Source organism: Panthera uncia, chromosome E1, assembly GCF_023721935.1.
Source record: "Panthera uncia isolate 11264 chromosome E1, Puncia_PCG_1.0, whole genome shotgun sequence".
Classification (NCBI taxonomy): domain Eukaryota; kingdom Metazoa; phylum Chordata; class Mammalia; order Carnivora; family Felidae; genus Panthera; species Panthera uncia.
The window spans coordinates 32105250-32125993 of record NC_064814.1 but is presented as its reverse complement, the minus strand read 5'-3'; the positions used below and the strand labels follow the sequence as shown (position 1 = coordinate 32125993).

The 20744-nt window shown below is 39.3% G+C and overlaps 1 protein-coding gene and 2 pseudogenes across 1 annotated transcript in view; 1 reads left to right on the top strand and 2 right to left on the bottom strand.

Annotated features, from left to right (window-relative positions):
- SKA2 (spindle and kinetochore associated complex subunit 2) overlaps window positions 1-19822 on the top strand; it is a 49665-nt gene extending 29843 nt beyond the window's left edge. The window contains exons 3-4 of the mRNA XM_049637811.1: window positions 10548-10724; window positions 19000-19822. Of these exons, the coding sequence (XP_049493768.1) occupies window positions 10548-10724; window positions 19000-19140 (318 nt within the window). The 3' untranslated portion in view covers window positions 19141-19822. The remainder of the gene's footprint in view (window positions 1-10547; window positions 10725-18999) is intronic.
- LOC125927608 (40S ribosomal protein S27-like) lies at window positions 7100-7665 on the bottom strand (annotated as a pseudogene).
- LOC125927437 (ubiquitin-conjugating enzyme E2 C-like) lies at window positions 7768-8890 on the bottom strand (annotated as a pseudogene).
- Window positions 19823-20744: the final 922 nt, after the last annotated feature.

The window sequence follows — 20744 nt, the reverse complement described above, 5'->3', positions numbered from 1 at the left end:
CTTTCTATTTTTTGGAACAGCTTGAGAAGGATAGGTATTATCTCTGCTTTAAATGTCTGGTAGAATTCCTCAGGGAAGGCATCTGGTCCTGGACTCTTATTTGTTGGGAGATTTTTGATAACTGATTCAATTTCCTTGCTGGTTATGGGTCTGTTTAAGTTTTCTATTTCTTCCTGTTTGAGTTTTAGAAGTGTGTGGGTGCTTAGGAATTTGTCCATTTCTTCCAGGTTGTCCAGTTTGTTGGCATATAATTTTTTATAGTATTCCCTGATAATTGCTTGTATTTCTGAGGGATTGGTTGTAATAATTCCATTTTCATTCATGATTTTATCTATTTGGGTCATCTCCCTTTTCTTTTTGAGAAGCCTGGCTAGAGGTTTATCAATTTTGTTTATTTTTTCAAAAAACCAACTCTTGGTTTCATTGATCTGCTCTACAGTTTTTTTGGTTCTGTATTGTTTATTTCTGCTCTGATCTTTATTATTTCTCTTCTTCTGCTGGGTTTGGGGTGTCTTTACTGTTCTGCTTTTATTTCCTTTAGGTGTGCTGTTAGATTTTGTATTTGGGATTTTTCGTGTTTCTTGAGATAGGCCTGGATTGCAATGTATTTTCCTCTCAGGACTGCCTTCGCTGCATCCCAAAGTGTTTGGATTGTTGTATTTTCATCTTCGTTTGTTTCCATATATTTTTTAATTTCTTCTCTAATTGCCTGGTTGACCCATTCATTCTTTAGTAGGGTGTTCTTTAACCTCCATGCTTTTGGAGGTTTTCCAGACTTTTTCCTGTGGTTGATTTCAAGTTTCATAGCATTGTGGTCTGAAAGTGTGCATGGTATGATCTCAATTCTTTTATACTTATGAAGGGCTGTTTTGTGGCCCAGTATGTGATCTATCTTGGAGAACGTTCCATGTGCATTTGAGAAGAAAGTATATTCTGTTGCTTTGGGATGCAGAGTTCTAAATATATCTGTCAAGTCCATCTGATCCAATGTATCATTCAGGGCCCTTGCTTCTTTATTGATCCTGTGTCTAGATGATCTATCTATTGTTGTAAGTGGATTATTAAAGTCCCCTGCAATTACCACATTCTTATCAATAAGGTTGCTTATGTTTGTGATTGTTTTATATATTTGGGGGCTCCGGTATTTGGCACATAGACATTTATAATTGTTAGCTCTTCGTGATGGATAGACCCTGTAATTATTATTTAATGCCCTTCTTCATCTCTTGTTACAGCCTTTAATTTAAAGTCTAGTTTGTGTGATATAAGTATGGCTACTCCAGCTTTCTTTTGACTTCCAGTAGCATGATAGATAGTTCTCCATCCCCTCACTTTCAATCTGAAGGTGTCCTGAGGTCTAAAATGAGTGTCTTGTAGACAGCAAATAGATAGGTCTTGGTTTTTCATCCATTCTGATACCCTATGTCTTTTGGTTGGTGCATTTAGTCCATTTACGTTCAGTGTTATTATAGAAAGATATGGGTTTAGAGTCATTGTGATGTCTGTAGGTTTCATGCTTGTAGTGATGTCTCTGGTACTTTGTGGTCCTTGCAACATTTCACTCACAGAATCCCCCTTAGGATCTCTTGTAGGGCTGATTTAGTGGTGATGGATTCCTTCAGTTTTTGTTTGTTTGGGAAGACCTTTATCTCTTCTATTCTGAATGACAAGACTTGCTGGATAAAGGATTCTCGGCTGCGTATTTTTTCTGTTCATCACATTGAAGATTTCCTGCCAGTTGTTTCTGGCCTGCTAAGTTTTAGTAGATAGGTCTGCCACTAGTCTTATGGGTCTCCCTTTATATGTTAGAGCGTGTTTATCCCTCGCTGCTTTCAGAATTTTCTCTTTATCCTTGTATTTTGCCAGTTTCACTATGATATGTCATGCAGAAGATCGATTCAAGTTGACGTCTGAAGGGAGTTCTGTGTGCCTCTTGGATTTCAATGCCTTTTTCCTTTCCCAGATCAGGGAAGTTCTCAACTGATTTGTTCAAGTACACTTTAAGCCCCTTTCTGTCTCTCTTCCTCTTCTGGAATTCCTATTATATGGATATTATTCTGTTTGATTGCATCACTTAGTTCTCTAATTCTCCCCTTATACTCCTGGATTTTTTATCTCTCTTTTTCTCAGCTTCCTCTTTTTCCATAATTTTATCTTCTAATTCACCTATTCTCTCCTCTGCCTCTTCAATCTGAGCTGTGGTCGCCTCCATTTAATTTTGCATCTCATTTATAGCATTTTTTTTAGCTCCTCATGACTATTAATTAGGTCTTGATCTATGTAGCAATAGATTCTCTGCTGTCCTCTATGCTTTTTTCAAGCCCAGCGATTAATTTTATGACTATTATTCTAAATTCTTGTTCCGTTGTATTGCTTAAATCGTTTTTGATCAATTCATTAGCTGTCGCTACTTCCTGGAGTTTCTTTTGAGGAGAGTTCTTCCATTTCACCATTTTGGGTATTCCCTGGGGGTGGCGCAGAACTGCAGGGCACTTCCCCTGTGCTGTTTGGAGTAACTTGTGTTGGTGGGCGGGGCTGCAGTCAGACCTGATGTCTGTCCTCAGCCCACCGCTGGGGCCACATTCAGACTGGTGTGTACCTTATATTCCCCTCTCCCAGGGGCAGGACTCACTGTGGAGTGGTGTGGCCCCTGTCCAGGCTACTTGCACACTGCCAGGCTTGTGGTGCTGCTTTAATGGGGTCTGGTGTATTAGCTGGGGTGGATCCACAAGGTGCACAGGGGCGGGAGGGGCAGGCTTAGCTAGCTTTGCTGTCGGTGGTCCCCTGCGGGAGGGGCCCTGCAGCTCCAGGAGGGAGGAAGACCCATCAGAGGGATGTATCCACAGAAGCACAGCATTGGGTGCTTGCGCGGTGCAAGCAAGATCGGTGATGGGAACTGGTTCCCTTTGGGATTACGACTGAGGGATGGGAGAGGGAGATGGTGCTGGCCAGTGCCTTTGTTCCCCGCTGAGCTGAGCTCTGTCTTCCGGGGTTCAACAATTCTCCCTCCTGGTGTCCTCGCCTTCCCGCTCTCTGAGCAGAGCTGTTGACTTTTAACATTCCAGATGTTAAGTCCCGCTGGCTGTCAGAACTCACGGAGTCCGGCTCCTCCGCTTTTGCAAGCCAGACTTCAGGGGCTCTGCCTTGCCGGGTGGGCTGCCCCTCTGCTGCCCTGGCTCCCTCCTGCCAGTCCGTGTAGCATGCACCATCTCTCCGCCCTTCCTACCCTCTTCTGTGGGCCTTTTGTCTGTGCTTGGCTTTGGAGAGTCTGTTCTGCTAGTCTTCTGGAGGTTTTCTGGATTATTTAGGCAGGTGTGGGTGGAATCTAAGTGATCAGCAGGACGAGGTGAGCCCAGCACCCTCCTGTGCCGCAATCTTTATCCCTAGTCTTCTTTGCCCATTTTTTAATCTGATTTCCTGTGGGGTTTTTTGGTATTGAGTTGTGGGAGTTCTTTTAATATTTTGGATATTAATCCATTATTTGATATATCATTTGCAAATATCTTCTCCCATTGAGTAGGTTGCTTTTTTGTTTTGTTGGCAGTTTCCTTTGCTGTGCAATTTGGTATAGTTTCTTTTTTTAATTTTTAAATTTTTTTTTTCAACGTTTTTTAATTTATTTTTGGGACAGAGAGAGACATAGCATGAACGGGGGAGGGGCAGAGAGAGAGGGAGACACAGAATCGGAAACAGGCTCCAGGCTCCGAGCCATCAGCCCAGAGCCTGACGCGGGGCTCGAACTCACGGACCGTGAGATCGTGACCTGGCTGAAGTCGGACGCTTAACCGACTGTGCCACCCAGGCGCCCCTTTTTTTAATTTTTAAAAATGTTTTATTACTTTTGAGAGACAGAGCCAGAACATGAGTGGGGGAGCAGCAGAGAGAGAGGGAGGCATAGAATCTGAAGCAGGCTCTAGGCCCTGAGTTGTCAGTGCAGCAACTGATGCAGGGGTTGATCCCACAAACTGTGAGACCATGACCTGAGCTGATGTCAGATGCTTAACTGATTGAGCCACCCAAGCGCCCCATAATGTAGTCTTAATATTTTATTTTTGCTTTTATTTCTCTTGTCTGAGGAAACATATCTAGAAAAATATTTCTATAGCCAATGTCAAAGAAACTACTGCCTAGGTTTTTTTATAGGGGTTTTATGGTGTCAGGGCTCACATTTAGGTCCCTAATCCATTTTGAGTTTATTTTTGTCTGTGGTGTAAGAAAAGTAGTCCAGTTTCATTCTTTTGCATGTAGCTGTCCAGTTTTCCCAGCATCATTTATTGAAGAGACTGTTTTTTCCCCATTGTGTATTCTTGCCTCCTTTATTTATTATAGATTAATTGAGCATATAAGTGTGGATTTATTTCTGGGCTGTTTTATTCCTTTTATCTATGTATCTATTTTTGTGCCAGTACTGTACTGTTTTACTACAGCTTTGTAGTATATCTTGAGATCTGGGGTTGTGATACCTTCAGCTTTTTTCTTTCTCAAGATTGCTTTGGCTATTTGGGATCTTTGTGGTTCCGTATAAATTTTAGGATTATTTGTTTTAGTTCAGTGAAAATGCTATTGGTATTTTGATAGGGATTGCATTGAATCTATAGATTGGTTTGGGTAGTATGGACATTTTATTAATATTCATTCTTTCAATTCATAAGCATGGACTATCAACATTTCTTCGTGTTGTCTTCAATTTCTTTCATTAGTGTTTTTTAGTTTTCAGAGTATAAGTCTTTCACCTCTTTGGTCAAGTTTATTCCCAGGTATTTTACTCTTTTTGGTGCAAATAAAAATGGAATTGTTTTCTTAATTTCTCTTTCTGCTACTTAATTATTAGTGTATAGAAATGCAGCCAATTTCTCTGTTAATTTTGGGTCCTTCAACTTTATTGTATCCATTTATTACTTCTTTATTTTGAATTACATTTTTTTAAGTAGGCTTCATGCCTAACATGGAGCCCAACATGAGGTTTGAACTCATTACCCTGAGATTAAGCCCTGAGCTGAGATCAAGAGTTGGAGGCTTAACTGACTGAGCCATCCAGGCGCCCAGTAAAAATAAAATCTTAAGGGGTGCCTGGATGGCTCAGTTGGTTGACCGTCTGACTTCAGCTCAGGTCATGACCTCATGGTACATGGGTTTGGGACCCATGTCGGGTTCTGTGCTGACTGCTTGCTCAGAGTCTGGAGCCTGCTTCAGATTCTGTGTCTCCTCTCTCTGCCCTTCCCCCATTCACGTTCTGTCTCTCTCTGTCTCTCAAAAATAAATAAATGTAAAACAAAAAAAATCTTAAAAAAAAAAAATCCCAAGAAGTTTTTGTGTGGGTATTTCCTTTCATTTCTCTTTGGTTTATACCTAAGAGTGGAATTGATGGCCGTATAGTAACTCTACGTTTAATATTTTCAGGAACCGCCAAATTGTTTTCCAAAGCCGTTGTACCATTTTACATTCTTTTTTCTCCATTGTGGTAAAATATGTATAACTTAAAATCTATCATTTTAACCATTTTTGAGTGCAAGTTTCAATTGTATTAATTATATTCACATTTTTGTGCAACCATCATCACCACCCATCTCCAGAACTTTTTCTTCTTTTTAAACTGAAACTCTGCACCCATTAAACAATAACCTTCCATTCCCCCCTCCCTTCAGTCCCTGGCAACCACCATTCTACTCTTTGTCTCTATGAACTTGACTTTGTCCATTTGTAGCTGGGTCATTTCACTTAGTGTAATGTCTTTGATGTTCATCCATGGTATAGCATATATCATGATTTCCCTCCTTTTTAAGGCTGAATAATAATCCATTGTATGTATATACCACGTTTAAAAAATCCATTTTTCTGTCAGTAGACACTTAGGTTGCTTCCATCTTTTGGGTATTGTGAATAATGCTCATATGTACATTTATTTATCTTTCTGGGTCTTTGTTTTCTTTTTTTGTTTTTGAGAGAGAGAGCATACGCACATGTGCAAGCAAGGGAGGGACAGGGAGAGGGGCAGGGAGAGGGAGAGAGAGAGACTTTTTAGCAGACTCCACATCTGGCATGGAGCCCAACATGGGGCTTCATCTCCCGACCATGAGATCATGACCTGAGTGAAATCAATAGTTGGATGCTTACCTGACTGAACCACCCAGGTGCCCCTGGGTCCTTGTTTTCACTTCTTTTCTATATATACCTAGAGGTAGAATTGCTGGATCATATGGTAATTCTCTGTCATGTTTTGAGGTCCTATAACTTTTTATTTACTTATTTTATTTCATTAAATTTTTTTTTTTTAATGTTTATTTATTTTTTGAGAGAGAGAGTGACAGAACATGAGCAGGAGGGGGCAGAGAGAGGGAGACACAGAATCTGAAGCAGGCTCCAGGCTCTGAACTGTCAGCACAGAGCCTGATGCAGGGCTTGAACTCACAAACCACAAGATCATGACATGAGCTGAAGTCAGATGCCTAACCGACTGAGCCACCTAGGTGCCCCATTTATTTATTTATTTTAAAGATTTTATTTTTAAGTAATCTCCACACACAACGTGGGGCTCAAACTCACAACCCTGAGATCAAAAATCGAATGCTTTACCAACTGAGCCAGCTAGGTGCCCTGAGCAACTATAACTTTAAATACTCATAATATTTATCTAATAACTCCCCCTTTATTTGTGTTATATTTGGGAAGAAAACCATGATCTTAATGTTTGTTGAGTTCACTGACATTAGTTCAAATTATTATTTTATATATATATATATCAAGGAACAAGAAAGTAACCAGTTAGACTAACTTCTAATATCTCTACATGGTAATAGTGCAATAAACATTCATTGAACATTACTATGTACCAACCTCTATGATTGTGTGTGTGTGTGTGTGTGTTCATATCCACATACATACATATAATTTTGTTTAGGTGCATTATCCTTATTCTAGTCTACTGTGATTTGGAGTCTGTCGGTAATTGTGCATAAATAAAAGTCAACACTTTTCAATAGAATCCACTTAAATATAAAGATATAGTAAACTACAAACTCCTGTTACCATGTTCCTCACCTATATTTGTTTCAGAAAGATAATTTTGTTTTCTTTTGAGCATTTTCTTTGCAGATCTTTCTTTCTTTTTTTGCCCATAATCAAAACTTTATTGAAAAACTGATACCAAAATAGGAGATCACTGCTATATACCTTACAAAATTAAATATAATTACATTATCTTGGTAGATTAACTGGAATTACTGAACTGATAAGGCTTTCTGCAATATAACACAAATTCAAGACATTGTGTGGATTATTAGTGTTGCTTTCTTCTAAATGAACACCCTTCTGTGAGTCTGGCCTTTCCTTCTGTTGGGTGGCACAACACTGTCTTTGGGTAGGCACAACAGCCTACCCAAAGAGCCACTGTCTAAGCATGGCTGCAAACCATGGTAATCTTGTAACAACTTGGATGTTTTACATCCATAAAATTGGAATTTGGGCTTTTAGCTAGCTGTTTCTCTGTATGTTTTTTGTTTTTCTAAGGACGGGTATAGTAAATCTCTAGCCAATGAGGACAGGTCTCAATATCATTGGGGTATATACTGAGAAGACACCTGGAAAGGCATCATAATATACACATTCCTTTATATACCAGACTATACATTTGGTGTCATCTATTATTTCTTTGCTTCTATCAAACATACCACTAAGTTCTCTTAAGTGTTTCCTTTTTTTTGTTTGTTTTTAAAAACCCAATGTATTTACTTAGTATAGTCATCACAAGGGCTCAACCAGAGACTTAATTTAAAAAACAGAAGCAAAACAAAAATAACACCACAGTTTAAGATACAGAGTTCTAGGCAGAAATGAAGGAAAGGACAGACGATCTAAGGAGAAAATAAAAAGACAATACAAGGAAAGAGGGTAGACAGCCAGGGTTCTTGGCTGGAGACCTGCTTTGAAAAGGTTTCTTGCAGATACTTCTTATATGCTGTAGGGTTTTTCTAGAGCTCAGCAGCAAGTGTGTTCAAAGGGCTATTGATGTTAGGTTCTAGTAGGCTCTGGATGGACAGTAGGATGGTCCTGACATCATACAGTGCAGACCACTTATCTTTCAGGATGTCCAGGCAGATGTTACCCTGGGTGTCCACGGTGGGGTAGTAGCAGGGCGTGAGGAACTTTACTGTAGGCATATTGTAAGGGTAGCCCCTGGGCAACTCCAGGGAGAGCTTATACCTCAGGTCCTCGTATACTGTGCCACCTGCTTCATGGATGGTCCCACTCATTTGAAAAGGTTGTCTGATTCAGGGAAGGCAGAAATTCCTTTGTCACCAGACATCATAAGGATCATTAGCTTCTGCTATAGCCTCTTGCCCATGGGGCCTGGGCGGCACCCCCGCTGGGCTCAACTCCTTTGCTGGCAGTGGCTGGGTTGCAGTTCTGGGAGGCCATCTGGACGGCGAGACAGAGAGACAGAAATTCGGAGAGCACAACTGCAACTGCCTCTTAACGGCTTTCATGGTATCTCTCTTTTGTCCCTTTCCTACTTCTTTTTTTTTTTTTTAAGTTTTTATTTATTTATTTTTTTAGTCATTTGTACATGAGGCTCAAACTCACAACCCTGAGATCAAGAGTCGCATGCTCCTCCAACTGAGCCAGCCAGGCACCCCTGTCCCTTTCCTACTTCCATTGCTCATTCTATAGGTCTTGATCACTACCTGAAGAATTATTTTAACAGTTTTAAGTTAGAGTTTCTCTTCTTTTTCCTTCTTGTGAGAATCATCTTTATTTACTATTAATATCATCAAAAGCTTAGAGAAAAATCTCCAAGGAAACAAGGAGTAGAGGGCCATAAACTGAGTCTCTGTCACAGCCAGGAGAGAAGGTCCATGAAGGAGATATCTGAAGAGTAGGAAGATAACCAAGATAGTATATATAGTTTTATAGAAATCAAGAGTTCATTTTAAGAAGATAGGAACAAGAAGAAAACATGAGAAAGGGTATCAAAATTATATGCTATTGGACAAGCTTATCTTTTGATTGTTTGCAAAAATTTGGCAAAGGATGTTAGTCTATGGGATGTTATTATTATAGGACCTGGACAGTTGGTGGGAATGGAGTGAGAAGAATGAAACTGGTTTTAAAGCAACAACAGAGTCAGGAGAAGGAGTTAATTTCCCCCCAGGAGTTCATTTCTCCCCAATATAGGGAAGTTCTATATATATATTTGAAGTCTGTACAAAGGGAGATATTGAAAAGGTTATAGAAATATAGGAAACTTAAGGCTGTGGAGGATGTGGGGAGGAAACAATAATAATAGTGGTAGTGCTAGGGGCTGAGTAGGGATGAGAATACCCATTGATGTTTTCCTTTTCAGATGAAAAGGCAGGAAGATGGTGTTTCTACTAGATATTTTCTATTTTCTTGGTATAATAGTTGGTGAGGTCTTGTGCCAAGAAGGAGTAGATGCTAACTGGAGGGAGTGGAGAAAGTTTGGAATAGTTAGTATTGCAGGGTTTGCTAAGGAGCCATCAGGGAATGAAAAGAATTACCAAGTGTCAGGACCCTTTTGAAATGCATTTATGGAATACTGTTTATATTCTGAAATGAATTTGAGGGGCGCCTGGATATCACATTCAGTTAAGCATCTTGATTAACCGACTCTTGATTTTGGCTTAGGTCATGATCTCACAGTCGTGGGATTGAGCCCCCCCTGTTGGGCTCCTTGCTGGGCATGGGGTCTGCTTGGGATTCTCTCCCCCACCCTCCTTCTTTGCCCCTCCCCAGCTCAGTTGCGCATGTGCTCTCTCTCTCTCAAAATAAAGAAACATTTAAAATGAATTTGAACGGGCTCCTGGGTGGTTCAGTCGGTTAAGTGTCCATCTTTGGCTCAGGTCATGATCTCCTGGTTCATGGGTTCGAGCCTCGCATCATGCTCTGCACTGACAGTTCGGAGCCTGGAGCCTGCTTTGGATTCTGTGTCTCCCTCTCTCTCTGCGCCTCCCCCGCTTGCACTCTATCTCTGTTTGTCAAAAATAAATAAACGTTAAAATGAATTTGAAAAACCAACGTAACCTATAAATATAGTCTCTTGAGTTGGTGTGAATTTGTATAGGAAAGTCAATTAATTGGTACTTACACATACTTTAGCCTCATGACAGTATGTTTAAGAATTTTATGATACGTAGTTTTAAATTTTCTTACTCATTAAGAACAAAATAGTTCCTTTAATCACCTTCTGAATAGTATTTAGAATTGTATTTTTAAAATAATATGTAATTAATTATGGTGAACTATGTATTAAATGTTATTTATCTAATGTCACCTTATTTGCTTATTTTAATATTGCTATTTTGTGTGCATCTGTGGGTTATTTCTGGACCTAAGCTTTAAATTACTTGAGAATAGGATTTAGGTCTTATGCTTCTTTATTCCTCTCCTCCCATCCTCTATTACACAGTTGTGTAATTAAATACAGTGTTCAATTAAATGGATGGTAGAATGTGTTGTACATACTCTAATTCTTAAAAGAAGCTTAACTTTTCCTTTTCACAATTTAATATATTATTTTTTCCCTGATATAGAGAAATCCAGTTACACTCTTAAAGGAATTGTCAGCAATAAAGTCTCGATATCAAACTTTGTATGCCCGCTTTAAACCGATTGGTATAGAACAGAAAGAGAGTAAGAACCGCATTTGTGCTACTGTCAATAAGACGATGACCATGATACAAGAACTACAAAAGCAAACAGATGTGGAGGTAATGCTTCCAATTGACAAGTTGGATTTGTAGAGTTTTAATTCTGAGTGTCTCTTTGAAAGATGAGCCCCCATTTTCATTTTGAGATTCAGCATTCAGTTTGAACTGTTGATGGAAATGAGATTTTCCTGATTCCTGAAGTATAATAGTTCTTATCTCCTTTTGTTTTAAAATAAGTATGTGGACTTGACGTGGTTACTAAAGAGGTGTGCTATCTTTGATTATACAGCCATGGCAGAAGAGAAACCTTTCTAATGCTTATTAAATCTACCAGCTTGTAGTTCGTTTTAGAACTAGTGAGACTGAGAAATCTGGAAAGCATCTATACCAGTGACTTGTTTTAGTTCTCCTTTTCTACAGTTGGGTTGGTGGGCTTGGGGAATCCTGACCTTCACTCTCTTTCTCCATTCCTCATTGCCCTCTGATTTCTTGTAAAAATCCTTGTAATTGTGAACCTTTATCACTGATTATGTAAAACTCTTCAGATATAATGGAGTTAAAAAAAAAACAACCAATATGAACTGCTGGCCTAGGCACGATCATCTTAAATAGCCAACTGAAGGATTTGGTAGAATTTTCATTTACTATTAAGGCAAAGTTGAAGGCTTTCTTTTTTTCTTTCTTTCTTTCTTTTTTTTTTTTTTAGAGAGAGAGAGAGAGAGAGTGCACAAACACAGGGGAGGAGCATTGGGAGAGAGTGAGAATCCCAAGCAGGCTCGATACTCAGTGTGGATCCTGACATGGGTCTCTATCTCATGACCATGAGATCATGACCTGAGCCAAAATCAACCCAGGTGTCCCCAAAGTTGAGGGCTTTCAAAAGAAAAGATAGTTTGTATGTAGTTGGAATCATAGAGTAGAACTTAATTATATGGACAAAAGACATCTATGTAATTTTTTTTTAATGTTTATTTATTTTTGAGACAGAGAGAGACAGAGCATGAATGGGGGAGGGGCAGAGAGAGAGGGAGACACAGAATCGGAAGCAGGCTCCAGGCTCTGAGCCATCAGCCCAGAGCCTGACGCGGGGCTCGAACTCACGAACCGTGAGATCGTGACCTGAGCCGAAGTCGGACGCTCAACCGACTGAGCCACCCAGGCGCCCCTATAATTTTTTTTATCTCTGGTGTCAACTCCAACCAGTTAACTGGTAATACCTGCTTAGAGTGCTGTATTAAGGAACTGTGTTTGGGTGTTGTACAAAAGCTATCGTTACGGGCATGCAGCTAGGGGCAGAATACATGGGGTTTTGTTTGTTTGTTTATATTTTTTTTACCAACCCTGAACTAAATTTGGTTTAAGATACTTGAATTACAGGCTGGTAGTGAGAATAAATCTCAAAGGTTGATTACCAAGGTTAATTTGGTCAATAATTCTTTATATTACCAATGGCAAAAAAGAGAATAGTACCTAATTAAATTTTTCAAATGGTACCTTCAGGGGCACCTGGGTGGCTCAGTTGGTTAAGCATCCGACTTCAGCTCAGGTCATGATCTCACCGTCTGTGAGTTCGAGCCCCGTGTCAGGTTCTGTGCTGACAGCTCAGAGCCTGGAGCCTGCTTCTGATTCTGTGTCTCCTCTCTCTGCCCCTCCCCAGACGCTCACTCTCTATGTCTGTCAAAAACAAAATAAAGACATTGTAAAAATTTAAAAAATAATGAAATGATACCTTCGATGTATTTCAGATGGTTGTTTTGTTTTGTTTTATTTTTTTGGTGCAAAAAGGTGATTTTATTAAAGCACGGGACAGGATCCCTGGGCAGGAAGAGCTGCCTTTAATTTTTTTTTTAAATATGTATTTATTTTTAAGAGAGAGAGATTGTACATGTGTGCATGAAAGCAGGGGAGGGGGAGGGACAGTCGTTCTGAAGCAGGCTCTGTGCTGACAGCAGAGAGCCTAATGCTGGGTTCAAACTCATAAACTGAGATCATGATCTAACGCGGAAGTTGGATGCTTAACTGACTGAGCCACCCAGGTGCCCCGGATGTATCTCAGGTGTTATATACCTCAGATATTATGTTATGGGGAGAATGAATAGTGGCGGAGGAAAGAGTGATTAGAAAGGACATAGAGAGAGGAGTGCCTGGGTGGCTCAGTAGGTTGATCATCCAACTCTTGATTTCAGCTCAGGTCATGATTCCAGGATCGTGGCATCAAGCCCCACATCAGGCTCTGTGCTGAGTGTGTAGCCTGCTTAAGATTCTCTCTCTGTTTGCCCCTTTCCCCAACTCATGCTCTGTCTCTAAAATTTGGGGAAAAAAGAGGGGGTCACAGAGGGAATAGGAAGTAGGAGTTTAAAACAGGAAGGGTGTGGTAGATATCTCCTCTGCTGTCCTGCCCACTGCTCCCTTGTGGTGTATTCAATAAACTTCTATCTCCTTAAAACAAACAAACAATAAAAAACAAACAAACAAAAAACAGTAAGGGTCATGACACATACTAATAAGTAAAATGCAAAAACAGTATATTTATGATAGCAGTATATATATATATATATACACAACTCAAGTCATGTTCTTCATTGTTGGTGATCAGAGTGTGAAAATAGAAGCATATAAACTTGTTCTAAGGAAACATCTTGAGGAGAGATTAAATGTAGTTCTAAATGTACATATCAACATATATGTACAGAAATCCATAAATTTATTGAAGCACAGGATAAATTTAGGTGGGTGAAATAAAAGTCACTATTTTGGGTTTTTTTGTTTTAAATGTTTATTTTTGAGAGAGAGAGAGAGAGAGAGCGAGAGCGAGCACACACACAAGAATGGGAGGGGCAGAGAGAGAGGGAGACAGAATGTGAAGTAGGCTTCAGACTGTCAGCACAGAGCCTGACACAGTGTTCAGACTCTCAAACTGTGAGTTCATGACCTGAGCCGAAGTTGGATCTTTAACCAGCCCAGATGCCCTGAAAAGTGATATTTTGAATGCTGTGGTAATAAAAATTGTCCCCACTGGGTACAGTCAGTAAAAACTATATTTCTGACTAAGATTAAAAAGTGGTACAGAAAATAGTTATAATAGTGATAGAGGATTTCAGTCATCTAATTATCTGTAAAGTTCTTCATTCACTTAAAAGATGTACCTGCAGGGGCATCTGTGTGGCTCAGTCAGTTGAACATTTGCCTGTTGCTTTTGGGTAAGGTCATGATCCTAGGGATGTGGGATTGAGCCCTGTACTGGGCTCCATATTGAGTGGGGATCCTACTTGAGATTCTCTCTCTCTCCCTCTGCCCCTCTCCCCCACTGGTGCCCTCTCTGTCTCTGAAAAAAAAAAATAAAAAAGAAGTATCTGCAATGAGCAATAATTATATTTAAGGTAGAAAACTAATGGAGCTTTTACTTTGGATTACATTACAAATAAGGAGAGATGACTGAAAGGTTGGTTATAAACCTTGAAGAAGGAGATAATATTTTCGATTCAGTGATGGCCATGTTGGGAAATGTCAGATGTGGTGGGACTTGTATCTACTACTTTAAAAATGAGATAGTAGAAAATTTAGAGAAAATTTTCATGATCAAAATGTGGAAGAAAAGAGAATGGCATCTGTAGAGTTGTATAAACAAAAATAGTTCTATGAGCCCAGAATTTAAAAGACATGTAAGGTAGACCTTATAAAGGAAGTATAGAAAGAGGTGTGTCAGTCATAGGGAGAGAACTGTGAGAATACTTATGAAAGCCAAAAGCTAGATTAAGTTGAGGCTTCGGAAATTTTCTAAAATAACCAAAAGGGCCTTTAAGATTATTTTGGGAACGTGAAGAATGATAAAGGGATAAACTTACTTAAGGCAAATGTTGCTTTTTTTATAGACAACAAAAAGCAAATAGAAAGTAAAACTGTTCAGGTATTATCTTGCTATATCTTTTTTTTTTTTTCATTCTACTTCTTTTACAGAGAGAGAGAGAGCGTGAGTGGGAGAGAGGGGCAGAGAGAGAGAGGGAGAGAGAGGGGATCCCAAGCAGTTTCCGTTCTCAGCGAGGAGCTGACAAGGGGCTCGATCCCACCACCCTGGGATCACCACCTGAGCCGAAATCCAGAGTTGGAAGCTCAACCAACTGAGCCACGCAGGCACTCCCCTTGTTATAGTCTTTATAAGAGTGCAAGGATTTTCATTTGCAAGGATAGAAAATATGTTTGAGTTGATAATATTCAAAAATGGGACTTGAATTTATAATATTAAAAAATAAATAGGGAGGTGAGAACAGAAAAGGAGGTGAAAGGAATACTTTTTAGTTAATATAAAGACATTAAGGCTTAAATACACTTAATTATAAAGGTGACCACCAAGACACACACACACACACACACACAGGACTAGATTGGTTCCAAATAAAAATGACCAAAACAAACTCCCAAAACAAATATAATTAAAAAGGTATTAAAAACAGAATGTGTGGTATTCCACTGAGCTCTGAAACATTTGTATTAAGGAAGAAAATTTTCTACAAGTTTTAGATTGGTTAATTCCTGGAAAAATTCTTTGAAAATTTATGAAACAGGTCATCTGAAATCTCTTGAACAGTTATCACAACAAGAAACATGGACTCATGGAGAACAAAGTCCTTTCAGAATAATACCATTTCCTGTTTTGAGATAGAAGAGGGAAATTCTGTAATTATTTGGGTTGCAGAAAGGTATATGATTGTTTTTCATTTTATCTATGTGAATATTTTTGGTAAACGTTGGCTTGATCAGCCAAGCCAGCTGGGCAGCCCAATAGCCAAATGTGGCTATACAAATTAAAATGTATTATTATTTTTAAAAATTTTTAATGTTTTTTATTCATTTTCTGAGAGAGAGAGAGAGAGAGAGAGAGAGAGAGAGCAGGGAAGGGGCAGAGAGAGAGAGGAAGACACAGAATCCGAAGTAGGCTCCATGGCCAGGAGCCTGATGTGGGGCTTGAACTCATGAACCATGAGATCATGACCTGAGCTGTAGTCAGACATTTAACTGACTGAACCACCCAGGTGCCCCTAAATTAAAATTTAAAGTAATTAAATAAAAAAATCAGTTCTTCATCTACTGATTAGACAGCACAGATATAGAATATTTTCAGCATCACAGAAAGTTCTGGTGGACAGCACTGCTCTAGAGATTCTTATTCTGTAGTATAGTGTGTTCCAGATTTGGCAGTCTCTCTAGAGATGACCTATATAGTTAGGCGGAGTTGTAACTATTTGATTCTTCACGTTGTACTTTGTATAATTTCCCCATTAACCCGGTTTTAGCTAGCCCATTGGTTAGTGCCCTATGAAAGTCCTTTACATTTCCATTTGGCTTCTATTCTTCCTTTTGCTGTTTGCTCCTACCTACTTTAGGCAGATACTGTTTGCTGGGTTGTTTTCTCAGCATCTATTCGCCCTTGCTGCCTAATAGAACACTGACTTTCTTGAGATGTGTGCCATCCCTAGCTCGTGTCTGGGGCAAAGTTGGTGCTTTCCTCAGCTTCAGGGCGTGCATCTCATTGGCAAGGGAAATGGATTTTCTTTTAACTAAATTGACTCAGGAATGGGTTTGTAACCCATGTGACATGTGAGAAGGGAAAGTCTAGACGTTGGAAATTAGAGTTTCCTCGCTGCTGAGAGACCTCTAGGAAGAGAAAACTTTTCTTCTTCTAAACATTATGTATAGATGTGATGCCTAGAACTGCTAGAGCCATTTTTCCTTTCAGCTTGAGGATAAACCACCACCAAGGATATTAGATAAGGTGGAAAAACCCAGTCTTTATGTTGAGCTGCTGAATAAACCAGTCCTGAAGTCTGACCTTTTTCTGTAGTTATTGTGCAGTGATAATAAATTTTCTTATTATTTATCCATTTTTATTTTTTTAATTTTTTAATTATTTTTTAATATAATTTATTGTCAAATTGGTTTCCATACAACACCCAGTGCTCATCCCAACAAGTGCCCTCCTCCATGCCCATCACTCACTTTCCCCTCACCCCCATCCCCCATCAACCCTCAGTTTGTTCTCAGTCCTTAAGAGTCTCTTATGGTTTGCCTCCCTCCCTCTCTGTAACTTTTTTTGCCCCTTCCCTTCCCCCATGGTCTTCTCTTAAGTTTCTCAAGATCCACATATGAGTGAAAACATAGTGTATCTGTCTTTCTCTGCCTGACTTATTTCACTTAGCCTAATACCCTCCAATTCCATCCACATTGCCACAAATGGCCAGATTTCATTCTTTCTCATTGCCAAGTAGTATTCCATTGTATATATAAACCATGTCTTCTTTATCCATTTGTCAGTTGATGGACATTTAGGCTCTTTCCATAATTTGGCTATTGTTAAAAGTGCTGCTATAAACATTGGGGTACATGTGCCCCTATGCATCAGCACTCCTGTATCCCTTGGGTAAATTCCTAGCAGTATCACTGCTAGGTCATAGTGTAGTTCTAGTTTTAATTTTTTTTTTATATGAAATTTATTGTCAAATTGGTTTCCATACAACACCCAGTGCTCATCCCAAAAGGTGCCCTCCTCAATACCCATCACCCACCCTCCCCTCCCTCCCACCCCCCATCAACTCTCAGTTTGTTCTCAGTTTTTAAGAGTCTCTTATGCTTTGGCTCTCTCCCACTCTAACCTCTTTTTTTTTTTTTTTCCTTCCCCTCCCCCATGGGTTTCTGTTAAGTTTCTCAGGATCCACATAAGAGTGAAAACATATGGTGTCTGTCTTTCTCTGTATGGCTTATTTCACTTAGCATCACACTCTCCAGTTCCATCCACGTTGCTACAAAGGGCCATATTTTGTTCTTTCTCATTGCCATGTAGTACTCCATTGTGTATATAAACCACAATTTCTTTATCCATTCATCAGTTGATGGACATTTAGGCTCTTTCCAAAGCTGTAATCCTCAAGACAGCATGGTATTGGCACAAAAACAGACACATAGACCAATGGAATAGAATAGAAACCCCAGAACTAGACCCACAAACGTATGGCCAACTCATCTTTGACAAAGCAGGAAAGAACATCCAATGGAAAAAAGACAGTCTCTTTAACAAATGGTGCTGGGAGAACTGGACAGCAACATGCAGAAGGTTGAAACTAGACCACTTTCTGACACCATTCACAAAAATAAACTCAAAATGGATAAAGGACCTGAATGTGAGACAGGAAACCATCAAAACCCTAGAGGAGAAAGCAGGAAAAGACCTCTCTGACCTCAGCCGTAGCAATCTCTTACTCGACACATCCCCAAAGGCAAGGGAATTAAAAGCAAAAATGAATTACTGGGACCTTATGAAGACCTTATGTTCCTTCTGCACAGCAAAGGAAACAACCAACAAAACTAAAAGGCAACCAACGGAATGGGAAAAGATATTTGCAAATGACATATCGGACAAAGGGCTAGTATCCAAAATCTATAAAGAGCTCACCAAACTCCACACCCGAAAAACAAATAACCCAGTGAAGAAATGGGCAGAAAACATGAATTGACACTTCTCTAAAGAAGACATCTGATGGCCAACAGGCACATGAAAAGATGCTCAACGTCGCTCCTCATCAGGGAAATACAAATCAAAACCACACTCAGATATCACCTCACGCCAGTCAGAGTGGCCAAAATGAACAAATCAGAAGACTATAGATGCTGGAGAGGATGTGGAGAAATGGGAACCCTCTTGCACTGTTGGTGGGAATGCAAACTGGTGCAGCCACTCTGGAAAACGGTGTGGAGGTTCCTCAGAAAATTAAAAATAAACCTACCCTATGACCCAGCAATAGCACTGCTAGGAATTTACCCAAGGGATACAGGAGTACTGATGCATAGGGGCACTTGTACCCCAGTGTTTATAGCAGCACTCTCAACAATAGCCAAATTGTGGAAAGAGCCTATTTATCTGTTTTTAAATGTATTCCTGTTACTTGCAGCTAAAAACATCTCAATTATCCTTCAAAATTTAGTTCAATTTAGTTCTCCACTTCTGAGGAAACTTCCAGACTATTTTATTCACATTTCTTTCTCAAAATGCTTTTAGAATATGGCAGTCAAATGTGACTTATTTAGTTTTGTTAAATTACAGTCCTTAAACTGTTTGATTTATTGGTTTTGTTTCTTAAACTTAATTGCAAGTTCTTTGAAAGCTCAAACATTAAAAGTACCTTGTATTTGGATAGCCAAATATCTATTTTATCCTGCCTTCCTAAATTTGTGATTATAGACATAGTATGAGCTTATGGAAACATAAAAAAAAAAAAGCAGAAGTTAACTAAATTACACAGTTTTTACAGATTTTGAAATAAAGATTTTCTCATTTGTTTTTTAGCTGTCACCACTGACTAAAGAAGAGAAAACTGCAGCAGAGCAATTAAAATCTTTTGTTCAGACTTATGAAGAAGTGGACTTGCAAAAGGGAATTCTAATGGAGAGGAGATCCATTCCAGAAAGATTTAAGATGTCTTGTTAGCACTCGATGACTAGAGGTGGGGGGATGGAGAAGGAGATTTGGCTTGGGTAACTGGATAGTGATGCCTTTCACAAGAGAAGGTCCTATAAGAAGGGCAGATATTATATGAATAAAGTTCAGCCAAAAACATGGAATGGGAATAAAGGGATTTAAATGTATGTATGTACACACAGTCTTATCATTTCAGGCAAGGAAGTCACGTAACACTCTTTTGCATTTGTTTTTGTATAATTGGGAGAAAATGGATGTCCTGGCCTATCATAAAAGGATATTTATGTACTATTGGTTAGTAGATATGAATGAGCATGCTTTGGAAATTAACAGATAGAAAAAATATTTGTATTATATTATACATTATATGTATATAATTTTATTTTTGAAAAGTTTTGATTATAGGTAATGGTCACATTATTGGAGACTGCTAATATGTGACCTAAAATCCTCCACAAAAGCTAACATTAGTAATAATAAATTGGCTTTTCTGTGACAGCCTCACTTTTATTTTCTTATTCCTTCTTGCTGCTAATGTTGAACAACATGAACTTTGCTTTCAAATGCTGTTTTAGAGTGTCTCTGTTGTATATCAACACTACCTTTGTTCTCCTTCAGCCTATATTATTATAATTGTACATTCTATATGAAAGCTAAGAAACTGAAAACAGAGGATTACTGGCAACTGTTACTTGTCAATTGTGTGTGTATTTCCTTATTTTATTTATTTATTCATTTATTTTATTAAATTTTTTTTGAGTTTTTAAAAAAAATACTTATTTTTGAGAGAGAGAGAGAGAGAGAGAGAGAGAGAGTGTGTGAGCAGGGAAAAGGCAGTCACAGAATCTGAAGCAGGCTCCAGGCTCTGAGCTGTCGGCACAGAGCCTCATGCGGGCCTCATAACTCACAAGCTGTGAGATCATGTTCTGAACTGAAGTGGGACGCTTAACTGACTGAGCCACCCAGGCACCCTAATGTTTATTTAGTTTTAGACAGAGAAAGAGATACATAGAGTGTGAGCAAGTGAGGGGCAGAGAGATAGAGAGGGAGACAGAATCCAAAGCAGGCTCCAGGTTCCGAGCTGTCATCATAGAGCCCCACATGGGGCTTGAACCCATGAACCACATGATCATGACCTGAGCCAAAATCAGCTGCTCATGACTGCCACCCAAGCGCCCCTTGTTATTTATTTGTAAAAAAAATTTTTTTTAAGTTTATTTATTTATTTTGGTGGGGGGTGGGGGTGCAGAGAGATAGGGAGAAAGAATTCCAAGCAGGCTCTACATTGTCAGCATGGAGCCCTGTGCAGGACTCAAACTCAAACCCTGAGATCATGACCTAAGGCAAAATCAAGAGTCAGATGCTTAACTGACTGAGCCACTCGGGTGCCTATTTGTTTTTAAATAACTATTGGCAGTAAGGTAATCATAGGGACAGATTTTGATGCAAAGATGTTAATCACAGGGTTATTTATACTAGCAAAACACAAATACATCTGGCTAATGGAAGGTAAATAGGTGTATTCACATAATAAGAGGTCAAGCTGCCAATAAATTACTACTGTTAACCTGGGAAATGCTGAAGCTGTGTTAAATGGGGGATAGGGGAAACAG